At 38.5% G+C, this 22,652-nt stretch overlaps 3 protein-coding genes across 3 annotated transcripts; 1 reads left to right on the plus strand and 2 right to left on the minus strand.

Annotated features, from left to right (window-relative positions):
- Positions 1-1,723: 1,723 nt before the first annotated feature.
- On the minus strand, positions 1,724-3,437 carry LOC148910778 (uncharacterized). Its single transcript, XM_089030748.1, has 2 exons — positions 3,142-3,437; positions 1,724-2,724 (listed from the first exon to the last, which is right to left on the minus strand). Exons 1-2 carry the CDS (start codon positions 3,376-3,378, stop codon positions 2,032-2,034), a joined length of 930 nt encoding a protein of 309 aa, XP_088886874.1. The 5' UTR covers positions 3,379-3,437; the 3' UTR covers positions 1,724-2,031.
- A 607-nt stretch (positions 3,438-4,044) lies between these two features.
- Positions 4,045-14,998, minus strand: LOC116288863 (cilia- and flagella-associated protein 57). The gene is made up of 17 exons (XM_031695729.2): positions 14,106-14,998; positions 13,037-13,299; positions 11,997-12,324; positions 10,983-11,122; positions 10,369-10,534; positions 10,128-10,241; positions 9,759-9,971; positions 9,348-9,521; positions 9,080-9,241; positions 8,108-8,548; positions 7,550-7,723; positions 6,898-7,056; positions 6,342-6,485; positions 5,799-5,915; positions 5,254-5,385; positions 4,731-4,874; positions 4,045-4,621 (listed from the first exon to the last, which is right to left on the minus strand). The coding sequence occupies exons 1-17, from the start codon at positions 14,574-14,576 to the stop codon at positions 4,313-4,315; spliced, it is 3,651 nt and encodes a 1,216-aa protein (XP_031551589.2). The 5' UTR covers positions 14,577-14,998; the 3' UTR covers positions 4,045-4,312.
- A 376-nt stretch (positions 14,999-15,374) lies between these two features.
- LOC116288864 (ammonium transporter Rh type B) lies at positions 15,375-22,235 on the plus strand. The gene is made up of 10 exons (XM_031695730.2): positions 15,375-15,620; positions 17,383-17,575; positions 17,910-18,060; positions 18,377-18,521; positions 18,764-18,933; positions 19,097-19,234; positions 19,434-19,570; positions 19,900-20,081; positions 20,389-20,462; positions 20,863-22,235. The coding sequence occupies exons 1-10, from the start codon at positions 15,440-15,442 to the stop codon at positions 20,995-20,997; spliced, it is 1,506 nt and encodes a 501-aa protein (XP_031551590.2). The 5' UTR covers positions 15,375-15,439; the 3' UTR covers positions 20,998-22,235.
- The last annotated feature ends 417 nt before the right edge of the window (positions 22,236-22,652 follow it).

Raw genomic sequence — 22,652 nt, forward strand, 5'->3', positions numbered from 1 at the left:
AAAAAGATCGAAGTATAAACAATAACAAAATATTCCCATGGGGGAGGTAAAGAAAAATAAATTTGTCTGCCCCTTTGGAAATCATAAATGAACTAAATATAACATAAGAAAGAAAACTAGTTAACACTTGAACTTTGCGTTATTTTTCAACCTTTCTCCTTCTTTCCATTTTAAACGATTTATCAGGATTTGAAGTGTTTAAGAAATTTTATTTTAACCTCCGCTCCCTCAAGCTTTCAGTTTTCGTTTGGTAAGGGGCGTGCTAATAAGAGCCCAACTGAGTTTTTAAATGGCTCGTTACCTTAGTAACTGTGACAGGCGCAGCTTGTCGTATAATGATGAATAACGAAGGAAAGAAAATCTAGAGAATGTAAAAATATAGAAATGAAAAATGAACTAACGAAGACGGAAAAAAGAAAAAGCCAGTAAACAATTTTAAGTGTGAACAAAAAACCTATCAAAAATGTAAAAACAATTTTAATTGTTTAAAAACTGGCTCGAAAAGAAAAAATTAAGAATAGTGAAAAGAATGATAAAAAGAGAAGCAAAGAAAACAATATTAAAAAAAAAAGTATTTATTTACAAAGTCCTTTGACAAGAAGGTTTATAGTTACACAATTAATATTACACTCCCTGCTTAAAAAACATTTTCCTGTTATGAGTGGTTAATAAATTGGCCACCAATTAATTTATTTAAAAAAGTATTAGCACAATTATGCGTTTTAAAATCTTAAAATATCGTATTTTATTAGTTCAGTTATAATTATTTGGATAAAATATGCCTGTGGATTCGATCTTTGAATGAGAATTTAAAAAACTATATACAGAATTAAGAATTATTCTCATTACTTTCTAGTTTTGAATTAGATAACTGGGACGGGTGGAAGCTTGCCTCCAGAAGGGGGTCTATTTGCTGAGAAGGATTCAAGATCTTTTATCTGGACCCTCAATTTTCGAATTTCACCCTTTTGAATATCAATGATCTTTTCTAGTTGGTTCATCTCTTCTGTATTCTTGTTGTTCTAAGATAGATAAGGGCCGCTAGGGAGTGGGACTAGTTGAGTGATGTAACTTTCGTTTCAAATTAGCATTTTTGGCGCGAAAAAAATGCTTGGGGTACAAAAACCGGAGAGTAATACATAAAACCCCTCTAAATAAACAATGACAGGGGGAAAAAAGAAAGAAAAAAGAGAGATTGATCCAAGAGAAATAGTGAAAAATTCAAGGAAGGGAGAGGAGATGATGTTAACAGATGTATTAGACGGGAGGGGGGTAGGGGAAGTGTATAGAGGTGCATTTTATCTAGCCCGTAAAACTGAGCGAAGAGGAACGGAAGAGAAACGGAGAAAATGGGATCGAGTTTTAGAGAATGGCAAATTTTCAAAACTTTACAAAACTAGCAGACTCGAACCCGGTTGTCATTCATAAGCTTATTCAATCCGTAATGAACGCGGGAAGGTAATTAATGCGCGCAAAGGCACCGCCAAAAAATCGTAGCTACAAAGATAAAAACATAGCAATTGAAAGCTTTCTTTTCTTAGACTTTTTAACTGACCAAGCTGGCTTATGGTTAGGGGCATCATTGAATAATGAAGGATCCTTCCCATCAACCATAGCGCGAGTATTAAAAGCTATTGGTGGCTAACAGTCTCGGAAATTAGAAGAAACTTTTTCTGGCACTCGACAACGCAAGTCATACATAATTATAACAGCTGACCACGAATAGTCGTTTCTAAGAATTTTTTTTATTTGCAATTGTTTTGTTGTTGTTGCTATTTTCATACAAGTTGATCCTAGAGGAAGAACGCTTTATGAAGGGAAAGTGTGGCTGAAAATTTTCTAAAACTTTGGTGACTGGTATAATAAAATTTTCTAAAAATGGTAATCACATGAAACAATTACAAATTCAATTTCGTTTAGTGTCTATTATTTTGGACATTAGTCAGACATAAAATGGGGTTTATACTGAAAACTTGAAATTGTGTCTATCAATGTCAATTAAAACAGCCTAGTTGGTAACTACCATCGATTCTAGTGGTCTGTATCCACTTCGTACAAGAACCCAGTGTCAGGCATCAGTACTCGGTTGTACGAAGTACTTTGTACAAACACGCGCCATTTTTCAAAAGACTCGGGCTTGATTTTTCCTGTCCCCCCTGCACCAATCATAATACGCGCATCCTGTCCCGTGAACATATCTCCTGTCACTTTATCGACCAGCACAACTTTCTTCTTGTCTGAAATCTTCTCTGGTTTCGTAAATTCGTAGAAACCTTTACCAGTCTTGAATATCAGGCTGTTTTTTTGGACAAACGTCTTGATGTCGCAGCGCTCAGTGACATCAAGAATTCGGAAGCGAGAACGATCAACTGGAATTAAACCACTTTCCTCTCCTAGTGTAGCTTCGTATGTTGTTGTACGCACAGCAAGAGTATCAAAACGTTGGTGTAAACTACGATTCATCCCACCACCAGAACCTCTGCCACAAACTTCCTCCTCAAACGTCTCTGACTTCTTCTCTGCAGATGCTTCATCTTTTGCAGCAGCTGCTGATGTACCAGCAGTACTGGCACTCTCTGCCCCAGTATCATACAAGAAATCAGTATCTGGAAGTAAAATCCTGTTATACGAAGTGGATTGTATAAAGATATCAAAGTCAGCAAGCTTGTCATTGTCGACCTTGAATTTGGCTGTCTCTTTAGGGATGTCTAAGACAGACCTCAGCTAAAAAAATAAATAGAAAGTTAATCTATTTTTCAGTTTAAAGTTACTCACAATAAAAGTAAAGTTTAATTAATTATTCATGCATACATGACTGATTAAATTGAATATACAGGCTTGGCTTGAGCTATCCATTAAGTCCTATAACTGATATTTATATGGACAAGAAAAAAATGCCTGGTTGAAGGAAATTTATCCTACTTAAAATCTATCGATCAAAATTGAGTCAAAATCATAGCTTCATATGATTTAAAGCGAAAAAATATATATTCTTAAAACACTTCAATGCACGATACACCTGACTTATTGTTAGCTATGAGCGGAAATGTTCAAGTTAGCATCAGAAGTATGCAACACAAGTATGCAGTAGTTATATTATACGAGTATAATTTTAAGGAATTACATGTAAAATGCACCCACCTTGTCCCCTGTTGCAAAAACTCCATCAGATTTCCGTCTAACTACGATCTCTTTGTCAAACTGTATGGTTTCTGGTTTAGTGAGTTGGTAGAAGCCTTTCCCTGTAGCGAACTTGAGCTTATTTTTCTCGATAAAAGCCTCGATGGAAATCCTTTCATTCACTCGAATAGTCTTGAATCTTGAAGATTCGACTATTTTGGTGTCTTCTGGGGCTTTCTTGGCCCTTCTTGGAGGCATTTTTGTAGTGTGTACATGTAAGTCTTTAAAAAAAGCTTCCTTCGGAAACTCGAAAGCGGATCAACATCGAAGTATAAACAATAACAAAATATTCCCATGGGGGAGGTAAAGAAAAATAAATTTGTCTGCTCCTTTGGAAATCATAAATGAACTAAATATAACATAAGAAAGAAAACTAGTTAACACTTGAACTTTGCGTTATTTTTCAACCTTTCTCCTTCTTTCCATTTTAAACGATTTATCAGGATTTGAAGTGTCTAAGAAATTTTATTTTAACCTCCGCTTCCTCAAGCTTTCAGTTTTCGTTTGGTAAGGGGCGTGCTAATAAGAGCCCAACTGAGTTTTTAAATGGCTCGTTACCTTAGTAACTGTGACAGGCGCAGCTTGTCGTATAATGATGAATAACGAAGGAAAGAAAATCTAGAGAATGTAAAAATATAGAAATGAAAAATGAACTAACGAAGAGGGAAAAAAAAGGAAAAGCCAGTAAACAATTTTAAGTGTGAACAAAAAACCTATCAAAAATGTAAAAACAATTTTAATTAACAATTTTAATTGTTTAAAAACTGGCTCGAAAAGAAAAAAATAAGAATAGCGAAAAGAATGATAAAAAGAGAAGCAAAGAAAACAATATTTAAAAAAAAAGTATTTATTTACAAAGTCCTTTGACAAGAAGGTTTATAGTTACACAATATTACACTCCCTGCTTAAAAAATATTTTCCTGTTATGAGTTGTTAATAAATTGGCCACCAATTAATTTATTTAAAAAAGTATTAGCACAATTATGCGTTTTAAAATCTTAAAATATCGTATTTTATTAGTTCTGTTATAATTATTTGGATAAAATATGCCTGTGGATTCGATCTTTGGATGAGAATTAAAAAAAACTATGTACAGAATTAAGAATTATTCTCATTACTTTCTAGTTTTGAATTAGATAACTGGGACGGGTGGAAGCTTGCCTCCAGAAGGGGGTCTATTTGCTGAGAAGGATTCAAGATCTTTTATCTGGACCCTCAATTTTCGAATTTCACCCTTTTGAATATCAATGATCTTTTCCAGTTGGTTCATTTCTTCTGTCTTCTTGTTGTTCTCATTGTTTGTGTCTTCGCCACCAGCATTTGCAAGATGTTGCTGTTTGCGCATGACACCTAAGGCTGTCTCTAGGTCATGTACCATTGTTCTGGCTATTTTGAGTTCGCGGCGAAGATCATTGATTTCTTTGATGAGTGTAACATTTTCCTAAAAACAACAAAAAAATATTTACTAAGAGATATTTTTTGACAACGAACATAGCACCACTGACTCTAGGAACTAAAATATAAGTGGGGTGCAACCCTTCCCTTCCTACCTGCATGATGCGGACATTATCAGCTCTGTGTATTTCAGAGTCTTTAGCCAGTTTTTTTCTTAAAGACGCGACACTTCTCTCGAGATGTTCTCGCTGTCGTGCGTACTCATGTTGGATGTCTGAATCCACACCAGCTGCCTCAGGCTGTAAATACGAAAATAATTAAAAATATATTATATTGTTAGGACCTTCATAATAAAAATGTTCTCTATAGCACTAAATACTACGTCACGACTAATTAGAAATTTTGAAGTTTCGCATTAAAACTTGGGAAAGACAGCCAATAAAGGTGCGAAGTGAGCCAATGACACAGCAGTGCCCTGACACAGTGCCGTCACGGTCACGGAGCTGTACCTCAGACATTTTACTTTGAATTCCTATCTACAGTGATTTGTTCACTTATTGATTATGTCGCTTATCGCATAATATAAGGAATATGACGTCCCATCAAACATGACGTCAGTGAACACAATGACGTCACTGATTTCATTTGCGCGCATAGAAAGAGAATGAGATAGCGTACCGTTTCATCTTGTACGTATTTGGTGTAAAGACTCTTGACACTTTCTTTGAGTTTCTTGGGTTCTTGGATAAACCCGACACAGTTATGAAGGTCTGTTTTGAACCTCTTCACCACTGCTTCTACATCGCGTACCTACCAAAAAATAAACAGAAAACGAGAGTAAACGAACTGATTGATTCAGGGCTTGAATTATCCCTCCTGCTTCCCGGTTGGCTCAGGGAGGTCGTGGGTTCAAGACCCGGCTGGACCAACAGTCAGGGGCTTCAAATATCCGCGAGTAAAAGGTGCTGCCTTTGCTCTAAAATATCTTCAAATGGTTAGACCTTCGCCGTGGCTCGGATGACCACGTAAAATGGCGGTCCAGTCTCACTAAGAGACGTCAAACATAGAGGGTCACAGGTTTATCAGTGCTAAGTTGCCACTTTCACAAGTCACCCTCTCTAAATAAAGTCAATTATTTGTTATTACCTATTTATGACCCTTTTGTCACAGGAAGACTGCCCACATACTTTACCTACACTATCATATCAGAAAAGAGAATATACCTTTTGTCGTTCTTGGTGCATTTCTTTATCCGTTGCTTTCAGTTTCAGCCTCAGTTCTGTTATATTCAATTCAAGGCTGGTATTCTGCTTATGGAATCGTTCCAACTCGCTTTCCATCTACGAATAGAAATCGTTATGAGGACGCAAAATCATGAAAATATTCTGTGATCTTTTGTGGGCCCTTGCGCAGCATTCTCGAGAGAAGTTCACTACAAAGCAGGTGAAAGGGACGGCTCGACCAAACGTCTCACGTTTTTAACCCGAGTGTTGGTATTTTTTGTACACCTTGCTTATCAAAAATAGCGTGCATTGCTTTAAACTAATACTCCTTTTTTACAGTTCCGTTCAGTTGACCAAGAATGATAGTTCCAAGCCGAGGTTGGAGTTGCCGCGAATGATAAAAAGTATAGTTTTGCTATGCGCTGAAACTCCAACTTCGAATTGGAACTATTGCTCGTGGTCACTGAACGGAACTGTAAAAAGTATTCTGTAACCTCTACAAAGCGATGACTTAAAGCAATGAACGATGAGCCACTGACTAACCTCTTGAATCTGTTCCTTCATAGCCTTGATATCATTTTCTCTTGGTTCAATTTGTTTTTTCAGTTCTTTGATCTTGTAGTCCAGTACGAACTTGAACTTCTCGAGTTCCTGGTTCTTCTTCTTCAGATCGTAAATTCTCTTTTCCTATAACAAAATAAGGTTGACATAAGAATAGAGGCTAAAAATGGTTTTCGTAGGAGTGGAGGACTTTGACATTCTACGTATGAGAGGACGGAACGTAAGATGCGCGCATTGAAATGGCTTCTCATAGGGTGGTTTTCGTATGAGAGAAAATCTGCGTTACATGGTGCGCCATGGCGTAACACTGAAATGGCCTTCCACACATTGATTTCCATACTTAGAGCACCAACACGGTACGGAACGCGGTAACACTGAAATGGCTTTTTAACACTGAAGTGGTTTTCGTATAAGATGGCGGAATCCTATGTTACTGACTAGCAGTACTAACATGGTGCGATAACCCGTAACATTGAAATGGCTTCCCATAAAACGCAATTATCGATAGTTCCACAAAGATAATTTTCACTGACTTTACCTTATCCTGAATAGTCTCATCTCTCTCTTGGATCTCTTTCTTTAGTCCATAGATGTCTTTCTCCAGTGATTTAATCACACCTTGTAGTTTGTTATTCTCGTTGTGTTGTCTCTGGATCTCAGCCTTGTAGTCATCTATTTCTTTTTGCAGGCTTGTAAACTGAAAACCAAACAAACACAAAAACGTATTACTAAATTAACTAGTACTCGAGATCTAGAATAAGCTCAACATGTTTACGCACGGCGGAACATCTCAGTTTTTATTTTATGTACTTCTGCATATCTAAACACTTGTCTGGCTCAATGTGCTCGTCCTGCACCAATGCGAACCGGAACCGGAACTAAGGTGGAACCCACTTACCCTCCCAATTCCGTTCTCTAATTAATTAATGGGATTAACAGTGGATTCCACGAGAGTGGCTCTTCTTCCACTGGATTCCAATTGGAATTAAGAAGTTGATTTTTGCGGAGGGAGGAAAGCCGGACAATCCGGAAACAAACAACTCAACTCACATACAACACCGAGCTCGTCGGGACTCGAACCCGGCTCGCATTGTTGAGAGGCGAGCGCTCTCACAGCTACGCCACCCTATACTTCCCTACACATTCCCGCCCTGAGATTTATCCCTCCCATGATACTGTATTACTCTGACCTTTTTCCTCATGATCCCTGTCTCGCCCTTCAGTCTTAGATTAGCTTCTTTCTCCTCTCTTAGTCGTCTCTCGTATTTGTTCTTGATGTCAAGGATCTCGCGATCTGCGTCTTCCTCGATCTGCTTCTTGGTTTCTTCGTATTCACGCAGCTGTTGTCTCGCCTCTTCTTGAGACTATATACAACAAAACAATCAATAATGTATCAATCGGCTTTACAAGGCAATAAGATTACTAGACATCAGTTGATACAGTAGGATAAAGAGTGCAACGAAATACTCCAGAGAAATCTTAATCAGTTATCAAATCATTATCGTCATCAGTTTATGGTCGATCTCCATCATGACATCATCACCATCTTGATCATGATTATCACCATCATCATCATCATCATATCATCACCACCACCACCACCATCATCACCATCACTACCACCACCACTATCATCACCATCCTAATCATGATTATCACCTTCATCATTATCACATTATCATCTCATCTATTTGCGTGCACTTCTTGACAAAACACTTTTTCCGACTGCTTTGTGTATTATTAGGTACCTGTTCCAGCTGAGAAGTCTTCCCTTGTAGCTTATTCTCATAATACTCCGTGAGTTCCTCAAGGACCTGCTCTCGGGCCTCTTCCATCTCCGTCAATTGTCTTTCATAATCCTCCTGCATCTTCTGACTCTTGGCCTGTAGTTCTTGATACTTCTCGTACTCAGACATCAACTTCTGGTTATTAGCAGACTCCAAGTCTTGCAGTTCCTTCCCATGTTTTTCCATCTGGTCTGCGATCTCTTCTTCGTGTTTCGCTTCTTCTTTCTCTTTATCGGTTTTGAGCACCTGGTTTTTAGTCTTCAGAGATTCCATTTCTTGGATGAACTTTTCCGTCAGTTCTTTGATCTTCTCGTTGTAGTTCATGTCTTTAAGTCGCAGTTGGTATTCGTTTTCCATCTTGAGTTCTTCGACTCGAGTCTTCAGCTCCGCCATCATGGAATTCTAAAGATATAAAAACAGCATCAAAAAATTGTTTCTGGTGATATGTAGCTATGGTAAAAAAAGGAAAATATAAAACGCAAAGAAACGTGAAACATTGGCTCGTCTGCATTTCAAGAGCTTGTATAGAGGCTTTGCACCCTCACGTAATGGCAGAGTTGTTCTCCCCAGGGCATACTGTATTCTTTCCATGTAAATCAGATGAGACCAGATTCAATTGTTCCCTGCCTCCTGACATGGCTGCCATCACGTGATGATGCAAAGCCTCTATTGATTAAGGCACGGACAGACAATACGACTTTGCATGCATTAGGGAAGAACGCACGGTGCTTGTGCTATTCAGTTTGCAAAGTCGTGTTTATTAAGCATCGCGTAGGATCACAGAGAGAGCTAATTGAGAAACACTAGAAATCAAATCCCAACCACCCTTCACCTCTGCGGTTTCTGATTAAAGGTGCGTTATGAGACTTATCAAAAGTGCGCTTATCCTTAACGGTTTCAAGAAGGCCTTAGCCTAATGATGATATAACTCACCTTCTCTTCCAAGTCAGACTTGGTGATCAAAATCTCTTCAGCGTAACCAGCTTCCTTATCTCTCTTCAGTCCACGCCCTTCTTTGTCAACCGCTTTGAAAATGAATAAAGATGCGTCCTCGCTCACTGTGAACAGATACTGATCGTCGTATGACATGCGCATCTGAAAGAACAAATATTTGAATGAGAATCAAGTGGAATCCAATATTAAAATAGGTTGCCTGTCAAAATCTGAATATGTTGCCTGTGGTATCTTAATGGTACCTCACCTTGTTTATGGACCCAGAATGCACCTGGTGTTCTTGCCACTCCCCTGGTACAGTCAACGGGAACTTCATGGCCCTCAAGGTACCAGCACTGGTTCCGGCAAACAACATTCTGCCGGACCGAGACATGACGCACTGGGTTAGGACTGTATCTGCTGCTTCCACCTCTCTCAAAATCTGAAGGCGATAATTAGAACAAAGTATTAAATAACTGTTATAAATCTTGCGTTCTAATTGGTAGGTAGTGTGTGCTTTATGAGAGCACATAGCACGCTCTATTTATAAAGCACATGGGGATTGGTAAAATAATTAAAGTGTCGAGAAGTACTCCTCCGCTATATGTTGCTTCTCCTAACCCTTCCCTCATGTTCCCCTCTTCATGTGTCCCTTAAAAACAAGGCTTGGACTACTCACCTGTGAATCACATATTTCTTTCAATGTTCTGTCAGAGCCAACGGCAAATGTTGTTCGTCCATCAGCAGAGACGGACACACTAGTATAACTACAGGACTTGAGTACACTTTCCCCTTCACGCTTGTAGTTATAGACATTCCACTCATATACAGCACCATCCATACCACAAGAGATTATCTTACTGTCGTCTTGACTCCAGATCACTTGACGAACCTAAACAAAGGTCAGAATTAATATAAAATGGAGGTACGAGATGTTATATTACAGTCTTTGCATATTGCATATTTTCCCCAACATCTTTGTTACTGAGTATAACATTGGGCTTCCTGTTGCCACAGGTAGCCTATTCAAGTCATGCTTTGGCCATACCTTTCCATTGTGACCTTTGAGGTTTCCTACATTCTCAAAGGTAGTTGAAGAGTAGAGCTGGATGACATTGCCATGAACAGCAGCAAAAAGATGTCCACCATTACTGAAAGAACACTAGGAAGAGAGAGAACGAGATTAAACGGATGAGTGGGATGATCTCGGCACACTGAATGAACCAATCACATTGGAGGTTGTTATAGGTCTATTAACATATATTTTGGGTTTTGTTCACAAGCATTACCTCTCGGCATCCTCTGATGGTAAACTCTTTAAAGGACCTGATATCATCTATCAATAGGTTCATCAGTCGCAGTTTGTCACTAAACCCAACCAGGATGTAGAGACCAGATGGGTGAAGAGCAATACTGTAGCACTCTTCTTGGAACTCTTTATAGGCTTGTAGTGAGCTGATGATATATCAATTTTCATAAATATAATCAGATACAGAAGAATTTTATATAAATCAAAGGGCATTAATATGCCATATGACTAATCCAATACAATATCTTCTTCTCTTTCATTCTCTTTCCTCTTTTGTTCTTTTTGGGCCTCTTGGCCTTTTTAATTTACAGTAATAAGTAGTTTCAAAAAATATCTATGCCCCAAATAAAGGAATTGGAATTTCCAAGGCCACCTGTAGACTGGTCTGGGGAGGATATGTTGTGTAGTTCCAGATATCCATATCTGACCTCTTTGGAGGAGGACTGGAATTTCCAAGGGGGCGAGGAGTTCATCTGGGGAGGGTATACAGTTTAGTTCCTACACTACCCCACAGAGGATAATTCAAAAGAGGTTCTAAGTAGAACTCCAAGGATGGTTTGCTGGACCCAAAGTAATGTTGGTAATTCTACTTACCATGTTTCATAGTTCCATATTCTAACAGATCTATCCAGACCACATGTTGCTATGAGAGGTTTTCTGATACATACATCCATACCAGTAATACTACCATGATGAAATGACTGGGATAAGAGCTCAAATGTTGCCATATCACCCTAGTATATAACAAATCATTAGTGCATAGTCATCAGAAGGAATGCTGTCCGATAGTGACGCTGATGTTTTGACAAACTGAATGGATTAGTCAATACCTTTGGGATTTGTGCTGTAAGTTTTGTTGATAAGTCATCAAAAGGACAAGTGCAATATGATATATTATCATATGACCCGTACGGCCCTGCTCGCGCGCTCTAATAAAACCATTGGAAAAAGTCACGTGATGGGGGCCGGACGGGTTGACGTAAGCGGGCCGGAAAAACCCGTCCGGCCCTGCTCGAATCCGTGCGCTTTCTTTTTCTTAATCATTTTTATTTTCGTGAGGCTCATATGATAAAATGCTTATTGACTGAGTTAGGTCGGGCCGTACAGGAAAATATTTGGCTCTCGGTCATTTGTACGGACCGAGCGCAGCGAGGTCCGTACAACATGACCTCGAGCCAAATATTTTTCCGTACAGCCCTCCCACTCAGTCAATAAGTACATATTCTTACATATCAACAAGATTCAAATGGAAAAGGTAAACCGGTGAATCAGTATTATCAGGAGCAAAGTGATGTTGCAGTCATGAAGTGGGGGAGGGGACAATGTACCATTTTCTGGCCAATGCATAGTTCCAGAAAATATCCATACCCAACCCACAAAGGAAATTGAAAATTCTGGAGGGGAGGGGAGGGGAGTCAGAGAAAGAACAACAAAATCACAGAATTTGTATGGAAGAAAATTGGAAGTTCCTGGGGGTAATGGGGTCCTTTTACAAATTCCCTCTATAGTGTGGGTATAAATATTTTCTGGAATTACACAATACACATGCATATAATTTATGTGTTTAGTTTTCACCCCCTCGCTAAGCCACTAAGTCTCATATCTTACCTTTCCAAGATCAGCAGATGATAGTGTGATGTTAAATAGCTGTGATGTATTGGTAGAACACACCAGTGTCTCTTCAGATGGACTAATTGTCAGGTTTCTTACTTCTTGTTTCTCAGTCATCTGTGGGTCAGGGCTTTGAGCATCTGTAGGAATCCTTATTTCTCTGCTCTTCTTGTAGAAATCTTTCTCCTCTGTTTTCTCAAACAAGTGTACTACACCTAGCCCACCAGAACAGATGAATCCTTTGGAGAATGCTGCAATACAAAGGACTTGTGGTGGTTCGTCAGCTTGGTCTGTGGTGGTTGCTCCTGCTCCTACACTTGGTTGCCTGAATGAAAATTCAGAATCGATGATTTAAAAAAAAAATTCTATAACATAGAAAATTTCCATACATCTCCCAAATGACCAAACATTAGCTGTGTATGTTTCAGAAAATATCCATACCCCCACCATGGAGGGAATTTTTAAAAGGAATTCCCCTATCACCAGGAACTTCCAATTTCCTTCAAAAAGAACTCTGTAATTTTGTTCTTTCTCTGACCCCTCTCCCCTCCAGAATTTCCAATTTCCTCCTGTGGGTGGGATATGGATATTTTCTGGAACTACATTTTTTACTTATCATAAAATTTCATTGAACCCAGATACCCAGAAACAAACTCTGGGCTGATTTCATTCAGGGCATGGATAACTCACAGTATAAATTGTGATTAATTGGGTTTTGTGGAGAGAGATTAATGCAGAACCTGGAGGAAACCTTGGAATCAAGAGGGAGATCAATTCCAGGAATCAAACCGACAACTCAACTACACTGCAATACCAACCTCGATTTCTCAAATAAATCTCTCACGAGTTTATCATTAAAAAGATCTATATGGCTGTGTGCTGGTAGTATAACTTGTATATCCTTTTAATATATCCCACGTATATATTTGACGTCAAATTTATTCTTTTCAATTTTATTCAAAACAAATAAATTTGACTTCAAACATGGAAAATAAGGCATTATTGGATTTTAAAAAATGGTCTATAGTATCTTATACCTTGCAGTTCCAGGAGTACTAGACGTGGTCCCCAAAACACTGAACTCATTCTTTAGCTCTCCTGATTCGAACAAAAGTAGTCGACCAGTATCTGTACCAGCTATTATCCTCTCATCAGACAGCCAAGTATGACAGAGAAAATTCTGTGGCTCCATCTTTTGGAAGGCGAACTGTTTGAGGTTGCCCTCGCTGTAGCGGAACAACTTGAAAATTCCATTACCAACAACACAGAGCTGTGTATTGTCTTGAGGGTTGAAACTGACCTATGGTTTAAAAACAAAAATATTACATATTTTACATTATATAAAAATGATGTTAAAAAGGCTGATTTTGGTTTCAATGAATATTTCTATTGAACCTTGTCGATCAAAGGTCAGCATCAGAATAAAACTACAGATTTTCATGCAAAGCATTTAAGTTACAAACTTAAGAAATAGTTGAATCATGAAGACAAGTGTGACATTTGTTTGTTATGACAGGAGATTGTTATTTTCCTGGCTGGCCATGAAGTGTGCGACAATTACACTGAACACCAAAACCTGTTACACACTTCAGAGCCAGCCCTTCATCTTGCAACACATCCCACACATAAGTTTGAAAGGAAAGTTTTGTTCCAGGCAGCTACAGAAGCATGCCTAATTCCGCAATTATTATCCCCGTCATTAAAGAAATACAAGTCACACTCCACGGTCCAACTATTCCTCAAGGTTGTAACTTTAATGCTTCGCATATTTTGTGAATCTGCAGTTTCATTATGACGCATGATCTTTGGTCAAAAACCTTTAATAAAAATATCATAGAAACCAAAATCAGCCTTTTTAAAATCATTTATCTAATGGAACATGATACCACAATATATAAAATATCGTACAAATTACTATTTCTGCAAGTTAAATCGCTGCTATTGTTTTGGTTAAGTCGATTCAAAATACCAACAACAAAAATAAAGGCTGGAGCTATCTTGTTAACAATCATCAAAATGGATTGTTCTTTTGCTAGTACTAAATTCAATGTTTACAAAAATCATATTGAGTATTATTCTTGGTATTAGAGAGTGCGTATTATATACCTGATAGACTGGCGAATTCATTTGGTTGGTAGACTTGGTATAAGCCATAACCTTCGCCTTTTCCCACGTCCAGTAAAGTAAAGTCCAGTCAGGCCTTCCACCCTGACAAACCAAGTATTTTGAATCAGGAGAGAAAGCCAAGCTCACAAACTCTATCGACTGCAACTCAGCAAAACTCAACACTTTCTTTTTCCTCAATGTATGAAGATCGTAAATAGTAATCGTGGCTTTTTCTCCTCCTCTTTCTGCAATGGCCACGTATCTTCTGTTAGGACTGACTGCCATTGCTGTCATACCAGCGCTCTTGTCCGTACCAGGAATAAATCTTTGAGTTTTTTGGTCAATATTAAACAGCACACAGTTAGAACCTGATGGATATATAATAGTTTGTTCGTCCAAGTAGCAGATATTGTTGGCTACATCGGCTTTGAGGCCGAAACAGTGTCGAGGAGTTGCAACAGCGATAGACATCTTGTCGTTTGGTTAGCAAAAATTCAACGTCAAAAAAAATACTAAAAAATCCTCCAAAAACGGATTTTTCTTCTCCTGCACTTAAAATAGGCGCTTAAGAAGGTATCTTAACAAGCTTTTTGCTTTTTAGGATAATTTTTAAGTCGAAAGCAAGCGAAATATGAAGAGAAAGATTTCCATCTGCATGAGCTTTTGACGAGGTTTTTGTTTGGTTGCTAGGGAGTCCAGCTTGGTTACGAGTTCATGATTACCGCTGACCAGGTGATAATGCATTGCGCACCTTAAAACCACAGGAATCCCAAAAAACTAGTGAAAAATTCATATGCAAACGTTTTTTCTCGTTTTTCATTCTTTTTGGGTTTTTTGATCTTACACTTTTCATTGAGTTTGCCTGACTGTCTGACTGTTTGTCTGTCCGTCCATGGATGATAAAGCACCTTTTACCAGAACCATGGTCTGTCCATCCCTCGACCTATCCATCATCATTCCCTGTATTTTTTTAAAGGCCTTCTTCAAGTATGAGGCTTCCTGATATCATTTATTTCCCATTTTCCTTTTCCCATATATCCCTCTCGCTACTCAGAGAGACCTCCATCCCTTCGCCTGAAAAGAGTACTTTCGTTCCTAGACTGATTCCATAAGTCGTAGTTTTCGCTCTTGTGCTTGGATGGCGCCCAACTAGCCCGTGCGCGGGAAAAAATCTGACAGAGAGCAAACTGGGACAGACAATCTCCTCATTGATCTCCTGCCTAGATGAACCAATGAGAGATTAGTAATTTTGTAGTAACCACCGCGGGACAGAGGTCACTTTTGTTTTTGTTGAAGCGCGTTCTCGTAGTATTCACAGAGACTGCAACTCCAAGATGAAGCGGTTGACATTCCCAATAGTTGGAGGTCTTTTTCAAGTCCTCATCATCGTTCTCTTCGCTCTTTTAGCTGACTATGGCGATCATGCAGTCCCTCGGCATCGCCGCGTTGGTAGTAGTAGTAACACTAATGAGACCAAAAAGCTAGAAGTCAATAACATCGGCATGTACTATCCAAGTAAGTCTTGAGTGCCTGAGATATTCAAACAGGGAGCGTCTTCAACCTTCGTGTAATTCAAAACGAAACACGTTAACACTAAAAGCCTCGTAATTCATTGACTGAATACGAAGGCGGGAAAAAACGATTAAAGAAAACGAATCAATAGAATTGTTTTAAACCACATTTTGCGCTCAAGAAGCGAAACGAACTTTTAAGAGATTTAGACTAAGTATCATGATGAATCGTGACAGAATAGCTTCTATTCATACGAAGATGTACTTTGGGTTGAAAAAATCCACACACACACACACAGATACACAAAGAAACATCCAAGCATAGTTAACAGATCCATTAACTATGATCCAAGTTTCTTTGCGTTGTGTGTCATGTTTTTGATTATCGTGCTTTTGCCTTCTCAACAAACGACATGTATAAATTATGTTATCTAATATTATTGCTTTGTAAAGCTAATAACAACCTTCTTGTAGCAACCACCAAGTCACATCAATAGATATCTAATTTCGACAAAGTGCACTAGAGTGCATATCTGTCCAAAACGTTCAGTATAAGAAATCTTGCACAAATTTGCACAAATTAGTAAGTTTGGTAGACCTCAGTAAACGGTAGCCTTACAAAACTATTTTATTAGTTTATTTTTTCATGAATGTATGGTTTCATTGTTCTAAGTTGTTGAATAACTTAGTCGATAAGCATTTTTAGCAAATTGGGCTGCGTGACTCGTGATAATTTAGTTGTCAGCAGACGCGACTCAAATAAAAACTTCAAAAGCAAGAAAAGTAAACAAAAACTGAACAGCAGTGTTTACGTTGTTACTCTTGCTCACGAAAGAAAAAAATGCAGTCTTATCTTCAGCCTGCTTGGCGGCCCTCAATAATCGCCCTCCGAATCGAAACTCCACGACTATTGACCAGGCTATCTTAACTTTCTCTCTCTCTCTCCTTGTTTTGCTTTGTTTTGTTTTTAATATGCTTTTTTTTTACTTCAAGATGCGTTTAATTTTTTCCAAAACCAACTCCCCAAATGGTTTGAATGCGAACAGAAGTTAATTTTCTGAACCACTGAACTCGACCCTTTATTATCTCAGCTTAATCTATCGACTAAATAATGGAACTGGGTTATTTTCCTGGGCTATGATTGGCTGAAAGTATTTAACTTACTACTACCATTATCGTTACGCATTGAAGTGCGACCTGCGAAGAATATCTTAAAAATTCAGTCCAAAATTTCCCTAAACATATTTTCTTAATTGCAGTTCTTTCATTGAAAGATTTTTAGAGGATTAAAATCTTTACTGCAGTTTTAAAATCTCCTTCTGGATATTCATTTATTTATTTTTTATTGCAGTTTTGTTCTTTGATTGACGGTCGTTGAAATGCTAGTAAGCGAGGGAACGAGACATTAAATTCATACTTCGCAGATCGCACTTCAACGATTTTGGTAGTAAATACTGTTTCTACTGCTCTTCCCAGTAGACCGAGGCAGTTAGCGTCTGTTATGTTAACCACAAATGCATTTCAAATCGTTCACCGGATGCTAATTGTACCACGTGGAGAAGTTTTTTACAGCACGTGATAATTAAAACGTGACTGCACTTTGATCACGTGGTTTTAAAAAAAGTCGACGAGGTACAACATTAGCATCACTTGAACAATTTAAAATGTATTTGCGGTTAAAATAACAGACGCTATGAAGGCGATAAAAACTGCCTTGTTCTACTGGGAAGGGTAGTAACAGCCGCCATGTTGGATTGTGTTTTCAGTGTTCATGGATGTCCACGTGATGATATTCTTCGGGTTCCCGTATCTACTGTCTTTTTTCAAGCGGTTCAGCTATTGTGGGGTCGCCTATGCGTTCTTTGGGGCTGCCCTCTCCGCGCAGTGGGGGATTCTTATGTCGGGCATCTTTGGTAGTTTGATCTATGGTGAGCCGCATATTCAGGTCAACATTTTATCGTAAGTAAACTTCAAAATAACTATACCATTATTTCTGAAGCTGGTCTTTTCTCAGAGCAACCCTGATTGAAGTACTCTAGGTTAGAAACAAATTCAGTGTGCGTAATATTTTTTTCCATTTCACTTAAGTAAATGTAATCCCCTTGAGTATTATTTCTTTGCTTACCACAAAACGGGTAGCATCGAGACCAATGGAGATCGAATTTTTGAAAACTAAATTATGACCTAAAAATCAAAACTTCCGAAGATTTTTATCTCGTATTCCCTTAAAACCTAATCCTTTATTGTGAGAAAGTAGAGTTCATTAGTTGTTTTTGTCATCTCTCTCGCACAGGATAACGTCTGCAGACTTTACCGCAGCTGTAGCACTGATTGCATATTGCTCTACCTTGGGATACTGCAGTACTCTACAGCTCATAGTCATTTCTTTCTTCCTTCCGATATTCTACGCCATTAATGAAATCGTTTTGTTCAACTACTTACAGGTATGTGCAGAACACTGCGCATACTCGATAAAACCTTTTGTTGAACATGCGCAATAAGAATGCTAGGGCGAGGGAATGGAGAGCGAGGGAAAACCTAGGTAAAGTTACTAAAATGCACGCATGCGCAAGCGTCTTTATATGGTTTTTGTATCCGGCAAAAACAGAATTAGAAGACCAAACGGAGCTTGGGCCCTGGGAAGCGGAAACGTTGAGCGTTACCTAACTTTTAACTTATAATAGAAAATACAATATTTCATATGACATACATCAACGTATTGGCATGTACGCATAGCCGATTTATAGTCGTTATTTATAGGTTACAGATCCTGGTGGTTGCATGTTAGTTCATGCGTTTGGAGCATATTATGGTCTAGCTTTCTGTAAAGTATTGTACAGAAAGGACTCGACCGAGACGACTAAAGCTGAACCAAGTTACAACTCGGATTTGTTTTCTTTGATTGGTTAGTTAATGTCTTCACTCTTTATTTCCTTTCTTCTCACCTTCTATTCCTCTTTATTTATTTCTATCCTCCCTCCTTTCTTCCTTCCCTCCCTCTTTCTCTCCGTCCGTCGGTCCGCCGTTCCTTCCTTCCTTCGATTCTTCCTTCCTTCCTTCTTTCCTTCCTTTTTCCCTTGCTAATTTACTCAAATCTTCCTTCTGTCAACTTGACCAGTTTTGTAAAGGCCCTTTAATGTTCCACAGGCTCCATATTGCTGTGGATCTACTGGCCCAGTTTTAATAGCGTCTTCGGCGCCCCTGATTACGTCACTCAGCACCGTATCGTCATCAACACGTACCTTGGTCTTGCCTCCAGTGCTGTTGTCGTGTTCTTGGTTTCTTCTGCCGTCAACAAAGAAGGAAAAATTACCATGGTAATCCAGCTGATTGATAACAAGAAATAAATATACTCTCGCTCAACTCATGATGAGCAGTGTTTGCTTGTCATTGTAGGCTAATGTCAATATTCATTGGATTCATTCCGTAAATCCTCATCAAATATTTGCAACTGAACCCTCAAACATCATTCGTTTCTAGGCCCATGTTCAAAACGCGACCCTTGCTGGAGGAGTAGCTGTAGGGACTGCGTCGAGTATGATGATGTATCCATGGGGAGCACTGCTGGTCGGTAGTATTGGTGGCGCAGTGAGCACACTAGGATTTCAATTCGTATCCGTAAGTTTAATATCTTTAATTCTCTTTAGTATATTTTCTTTCTTTGACTCATTGAAAATATCTAAATTAGCATAATAACTAACGCATGCATTCTGATTGGTTAGTATAATTTTTAACGCATTCGGATTGGTTTGCATAATATCTGACGCATTCTGATTGGTTATAATAGCTTCTAACGCATTCTGATTGTTTTTTTCAGCCATTTTTGGTTCGCCACCTAAAGATCAATGATGTGGCAGGTATTCACAACCTGCATGGCATGCCAGGAATTATCGGTGCCGTTGCTGGAGCTATTATCGCTGCTCAAGCAGAACACGAGGCTTATGGCTACGAAGGGTAAGCAAATCGAAGTCGAATATTTGTCGAATTTAATTTCTTGGTAATACGAGGCTTCCTGAGATAACTTGAATTGAGGTAAGAGTAGATTACGTGTGGCTGTGAAAAGACACGGTCACGGTACTGAATTGACCATACCCTTTGAACCAATCACACCACGCGAGCCTGTTTCTTATCCAATGAAAATGCTCACACAAATTATCGTCACGGCACGGCACGTAGCCGAAGTTTCCCCAGTCATACAAAATTCAATTTACTCACCTACTGTAGTGTTTGTCAACTTTTGTACAGGTTATTTTATTTTAACGTTCTTTCTCTCTTCTTCATAGGCTGTATAATGTCTTCGGAGCTCGTGCGCCCGTAGCCAACTCCACCGAGTTTTACAAACTCCAAAGTCTAGGTGTGACGTTCACCCCAGGTGAAGGTCGAAGTGCTAAGCGACAAGGGTTGTTCCAGTTGGCGGGTGTGGGTGCAACAGTAGGAATCGCTGTGATTGGAGGACTCGTTAATGGTATGTTGGAATGTTAGTAGTAAGCCACGGTTCCTCAACACCGAAATGGCTTCCAAATTAGTGTCCATGCTTGAAACTTAAGTATAATTCTTTCATATTGTGTTCGTTAATACAGTACCTTGGTCTGACAAAAGTATACTCGCGAATTTTTTTGCATACTTGGAGAAAACAAACATTTATTTTCTCACTCAAACTCTTCTAAATTCTTAGAAAACATGCTGAAATGCACGCATGCGCAAACGTTTTTCTCTAGTGTCTTTCTATCGTCGTTAATCGTATTCTTTATCCTTTTTTTCATTTTTCCAAGGATTTATCGCTCGACTCCGCATCTTCGATCCTCCCAAGCAACACCAACTGTACGATGATGCTGATTTCTTCAATGTGAGTAAGATTGCTTGTGATTCAATAAAAGGCTTAAATCTAATATTTGACTACAGGAAAATGTCTTATCGACGATGGTTCTATACAAGTGACACGTCTTTGAACCTTTCCATCAGATGAATTGCGCTTTCGCGCGCTGTACTAAATATACTAGTTAGCCTCGACCTTCATGTGTTCCAGTGAAGGTCCGTAGAATTTCAAAGTATTTGTATTGTTGAAGTTGTGCATTCTTTACTTTACCGTTGGTATTTGTGAATATTTAGACACTGATACGAGGTAATCCTGAGTAAATAAGTCTGTAATCAAGGAACACAGCGGTAATTCCAACTTGACTAAAAGTCTATTCCATATATTTCGTTTTGGATTATTTCTGATTAAGATCGTTTTGATAAATCCTCAGCTACCTGATGGCAAAGAATCGTACTCGACGATGGAGTTCATCATGACTAAGCTGGGCTGCAATTCTGACAAGAATACGAATGAAAACCCGGAGAAGAACGAACAAGAAAAAGAGGAACTGATGAAGGACAAATGAAGATAAAAAACTTGATAACATATTGTAACCAGCCTGCTATATTCCTCCGGTCTGGAATTTTTCCCTTTATTTCTTTTTCTTTTATGTTTTAAGATAGTAAAGGGCATGGGAAATGACATAATTATATTTAGCAATTATTCGCCGAAGGCGAAGTGAATATCGGGGAATATTTACCGAGACGCGAGTCTTTGAGCGGCGAGGTAAATATTCTCCATATTCACAGAGCATATACCAACTTGTGTACAGAGTAACTTATTTTTATATACAATAATTCAATAAAAACAAACAAACAGAAACTTTTACTTTGCGTAACAAATTCACGAAAAACTTTTAGCAAAACTTTTAGGCCATACTTCGTTGCCTTTTTAGTATTGATACGAATGGCATTTACTTTCATTTTTTCAATTTTCTCATCGGAAGTTGTAGCAAAACGATTGCCGGCAGATGCCATTTTGTTGCTACTCAATATTCCGAGATTCAGAGGTGAATATCGTACAATATTCACCTCCAATTAACCAAAAGCGCGCTCGTTCTTAGGAAGTACACAAGTTGGTATATACTAATATAATTTATTCACTTGCGCCATCCACTCAGTCGGTTTAGAATACCAAACGCGTATTAAAAACAGTGGATGATGCCATGGGTCGCCGGTCACAGAATGCATCTAATTCCTATGTGCCATTTCGGTCTCAGCTTCTATGTTCTGTGTTTCTGAACCCGACAACGATTCTTCAATTGAGTGTATTCTTGGTTTGCAATCAATCCCAAGAGAGCACAATAACAAAAGGGATGTCCGCCATGTTGGAAGATATAACAAAAGAATTCATTGAAAAATCTTTTGTCAAATTCTTCCAACGCGGCGGCTATGACGTCTATTGCAAACGAAGAGTATGCAATATTTCGGTTTAATGTTAAATCATTATAAGAAAACTCATTATTTCTTAATATTCTTTAAAGTACTACATTATTCCAATTTTACGGTATTCATTTTTCAGCATTCAAAAGCGCCCGCCTTTGAATACTAAATACATACTTTTTAAATATTTTTATCATTGTTTAGAAATAACTTGAAATTATATTTACATGAATATACATACAAAAACAACTAAACTTAAATAATACATGTTATACATTAAAACTAAGGCTAGACATTACAATATCTTTAATTTTTTGTCGTTGCAATTTTTCATTTTTAGATCATATTTAGATCCTATTAAATCAGTAAATTAATGTCTCAATCTGTACTTGGTCCGTGTTCAGGCATGACGTGTATTGCCGTTGTGCAGTGCGCCGTAGTAGCCATCGGCTCGACCACATTGTACTATGTCGTCCAACAAGCTGCTAATATAAATCTCTCCAGCCGATCAAGGAGTTTGCATTCCAGCAGGAAATCAGATTCGTCACTCAAGAGTAGTTTATGATTTTTTTTTTTTTTTTTCAAGCACGTACCGATTACAAGTTATTCTACAGTCCCCAGCATGTGTTAAGCGTCCTATTGAAGGGCACATCTTTGTCCATAAGGAATGCGCGTCTCAATAATCATTTATTTGGTTGACTCCCCGCTACTGTTTAGAGTTAAGGGTCAGTCATGGAAAAATGAGTTATTTTTCTTGAGGCGTTTTGCTTAATTTCGCATGTGTGTGTGTCCTGTATAC

This window comes from Actinia tenebrosa, unplaced genomic scaffold (genome assembly GCF_029948245.1).
Source record: "Actinia tenebrosa isolate PJP-AT-01 unplaced genomic scaffold, QUT_ActTen_1.0 PGA_scaffold15__27_contigs__length_11533743, whole genome shotgun sequence".
Taxonomy (NCBI): Eukaryota; Metazoa; Cnidaria; class Anthozoa; order Actiniaria; family Actiniidae; genus Actinia; species Actinia tenebrosa.

Bases quoted from the DNA above. Each gene is read 5' to 3' on its own strand.
- LOC148910778 (XM_089030748.1), bottom strand. From the start codon at position 3,378: ATGCCTCCAAGAAGGGCCAAGAAAGCCCCAGAAGACACCAAAATAGTC. The intron at 2,725-3,141 runs GTGGGTGCATTT...TTATTTTTTTAG, and splicing joins TTTTTGCAACAGGGGACAAG to CTGAGGTCTGTCTTAGACAT.
- LOC116288863 (XM_031695729.2), bottom strand. From the start codon at position 14,576: ATGTCTATCGCTGTTGCAACTCCTCGACACTGTTTCGGCCTCAAAGCC. The intron at 13,300-14,105 runs GTATATAATACG...TTTAAACCATAG, and splicing joins TGAATTCGCCAGTCTATCAG to GTCAGTTTCAACCCTCAAGA. The intron at 9,242-9,347 runs GTGAGGTACCAT...TTGTTCTTTCAG, and splicing joins ATTCTGGGTCCATAAACAAG to ATGCGCATGTCATACGACGA.
- LOC116288864 (XM_031695730.2), top strand. From the start codon at position 15,440: ATGAAGCGGTTGACATTCCCAATAGTTGGAGGTCTTTTTCAAGTCCTC. The intron at 17,576-17,909 runs GTAAGTAAACTT...TCTCTCGCACAG, and splicing joins ATTCAGGTCAACATTTTATC to GATAACGTCTGCAGACTTTA. The intron at 20,082-20,388 runs GTATGTTGGAAT...CATTTTTCCAAG, and splicing joins GATTGGAGGACTCGTTAATG to GATTTATCGCTCGACTCCGC.